Raw genomic sequence first — 2,376 nt, 5'->3', positions numbered from 1 at the left:
ATTAATTAAAAATAAAATTAACCAAAACTAAAATAAAATTCAATATTTAAATTAAACCAGCTAAAATGCTGAACCTTCTCTTCCAACAAAACTTACCCTCGAGTAACGCACCGCCGATGTAGTGCGTCTAAACAAGCGCCTCACGCTGTTCCGCCGTTCCGGCGAAAAGGCAAACACGCCAAGGCAAGCGACGAAGCAAGTCAACGATAGTATGGCGGCCAATATAGCTGTATTGCCGATGTACACACGAGCGCAGCGCGACCCAGAAGACAGAAGAGAGATGGTTGAGAAATTGGAAAATTATAAAATGTAAAATTTACTGTGGTAAAATAGATTTATAAGTAACAGGACAAAAAAACAGAAAAAACTGATGCCCGTGTGCAACAAAGTTAATTTACCACCAATGGAGCCAGTTTGCTCGGCAGGATGTGCGCCGCCATTATCTACGCCGCCTGCTGGTGCTGCTGTGCTGCTCTTTGTCGTTGTAGTTGTCGGTGTTGCAACAGTGCTGTTAGCGCCAGAGTCCTGCACCGTTGGCGGCGGCACCGCCAGTCTAAGGAATTTGCAGATATCCGGCGTTCTCTGGTGCACGACCAAGTTGCATTCCTTGCCCGCCTGCAAAAGACACAGCGTAAGGAAAGGCAAAGAAATAGGTTAAAAATTAGCGAATATTGCGGAAGTAGAAAATGGAAAATGGAAAAAAGTGCGCAAAATGTTACAATAAATATAGTTGAGTGTAAAACTTTTTTGCCGTTTAGCAAAGTAAACGCTGGTTGATACTTAACGGCGAACTACGAGTATATTTTTATGCGAGCGTGTGTGTGTGTGTGACGAGATTATTTTGTTGCAAGCAAAAATTAACAAGCTTATTCACACTTAGTGAATGCGCATGTTGTTTGTTATTTGCTACTGTTTTGTTGTTGTTGTTCTCTATGCTTCTGCATCTTACACGGCAATGCGAAGATGCTGCACAAATAAAGTTTTACATGCTTGCGCATGTAGTTGTAAATGTGGCAAGTAGCTGTGTGTGCAATTTGCTTAAGTGAACATTAATGTTCCAGCGCGTGACTTGCCCCACACCGTCGCACCAGCGCCGCCCACACCAAGCACAAAGCCAACCAAGCATCTGGTAGCGCAGCAGTCAACGAAGCGGCAGCAACAGTAAACTTAAATAAAAACCCATTTTCAAATTGCTGCGGATAAATGTAAATGCCTGCCAAGACGCTGGAGATCTGCCGATGTCTTGTTGTTTTAGTTAGGGTTGTAGAGACATTTGCCACTTGCGCTGCGGCGCTGCGAATGCAGACACACGCCTGCTACATACATGCATTAATATATGTGTGTGTATATATAAAAAATAAATTCAAGAAAGTGCGCACGGAAGCTGGCTCTTCAGCTAGCACGGATGCGTAGACAGACAAACAAGCAGTCAGAAAAGAATTAGGGGAGGAAAACTAGACAATTTTCCACCTTGTAAAAAGCTAATACGACAGCGCAGATAGTAAAATGTGATAATGTCGAAAAAGAAAATAAAACATAAAGTGAAAAAATAGCAAACTAAAAATGCAAAGCAACTTGCACATAATGCTCAGGTGGAATGGAAGGCGGCAGGCGGCTGAAGTGCATGACAGCCTCAAGAACACAAGATGGCATGAATGAATATGCATCCGGTGCTGCGGCGCTGAATGTCTTGACAACATTAGTTGCACTCGCGTTGCATTGCCACTTCACTGCGCCGCGCTCGGTCCAACCATGTCTCACCGGCGACAAGTTAAAGTTTCAGAAAATTTTGAGTAATAAACATTTTTATGCGGCATATTTAAAGTGTGCGTGCGCCTGAAGGTAGACTACTTAAAACTTGACGGAAAATAAGGTAAATAGTAGCAATAAAAGCAGGTGACGCGAAAATAAAACTAAGAGCGCATAAAAAGAAAGAAAAGCAAGACAAGCGCAAAATAAATATAGAGAATAAATTAAATGAAGAAGTGGTTGTCAAAGAGAAGTCGTCAAATTAAGTTAAATTGAAAGTAAGTGGCGTCAAAATTATAGTTGAAAGTAAAAGCAAAAATATTAAATTTTTGAAGTAACTTGAAACGGAACGGACAATGAAGATCAGAAGAAATAAAAGTAAGAGAAAGGTTAAGATAAAGATAAAGGTAAAAACAAAGATAAAGATGAAGAAAAAGATAAAGATAAAGATAAAGATAAAGGTAAAGATAAAGGTAAAGATAAAGATAAAGATAAAGATAAATAAAGATAAAGATAAAGATAAAGATAAAGATAAAGATAACAATAAAGATAAAGATAAAGACAAAGATAAAGATAAAGATAAAGATAAAGATAAAGATAAAGATAAAGATAAAGATAAAGATAAAG

General features: G+C 39.2%; 2 protein-coding genes across 3 annotated transcripts in view; one reads left to right on the top strand and one right to left on the bottom strand.

Moving 5' to 3' along the window:
* LOC108970425 (cation-independent mannose-6-phosphate receptor) overlaps positions 1-2,376 on the bottom strand; it is a gene marked incomplete in the record, with an annotated part of 129,773 nt that overhangs the window by 2,228 nt on the left and 125,169 nt on the right. Inside the window, 2 exon segments of the mRNA XM_018935779.1 lie at positions 97-227; positions 399-615. Coding sequence (XP_018791324.1) covers positions 97-227; positions 399-615 — 348 coding nt within the window.
* The window catches only part of LOC108970424 (protein toll), a 271,459-nt gene that overhangs the window by 227,412 nt on the left and 41,671 nt on the right, over positions 1-2,376 (top strand). The window lies entirely within an intron of this gene.

The sequence above is a fragment of the Bactrocera latifrons genome, unplaced genomic scaffold (assembly GCF_001853355.1).
Source record: "Bactrocera latifrons isolate USDA-ARS-PBARC rearing strain unplaced genomic scaffold, ASM185335v1 scaffold_3, whole genome shotgun sequence".
Taxonomy (NCBI): Eukaryota; Metazoa; Arthropoda; class Insecta; order Diptera; family Tephritidae; genus Bactrocera; species Bactrocera latifrons.
This window is presented reverse-complemented; position numbering and strand designations above follow the sequence as displayed.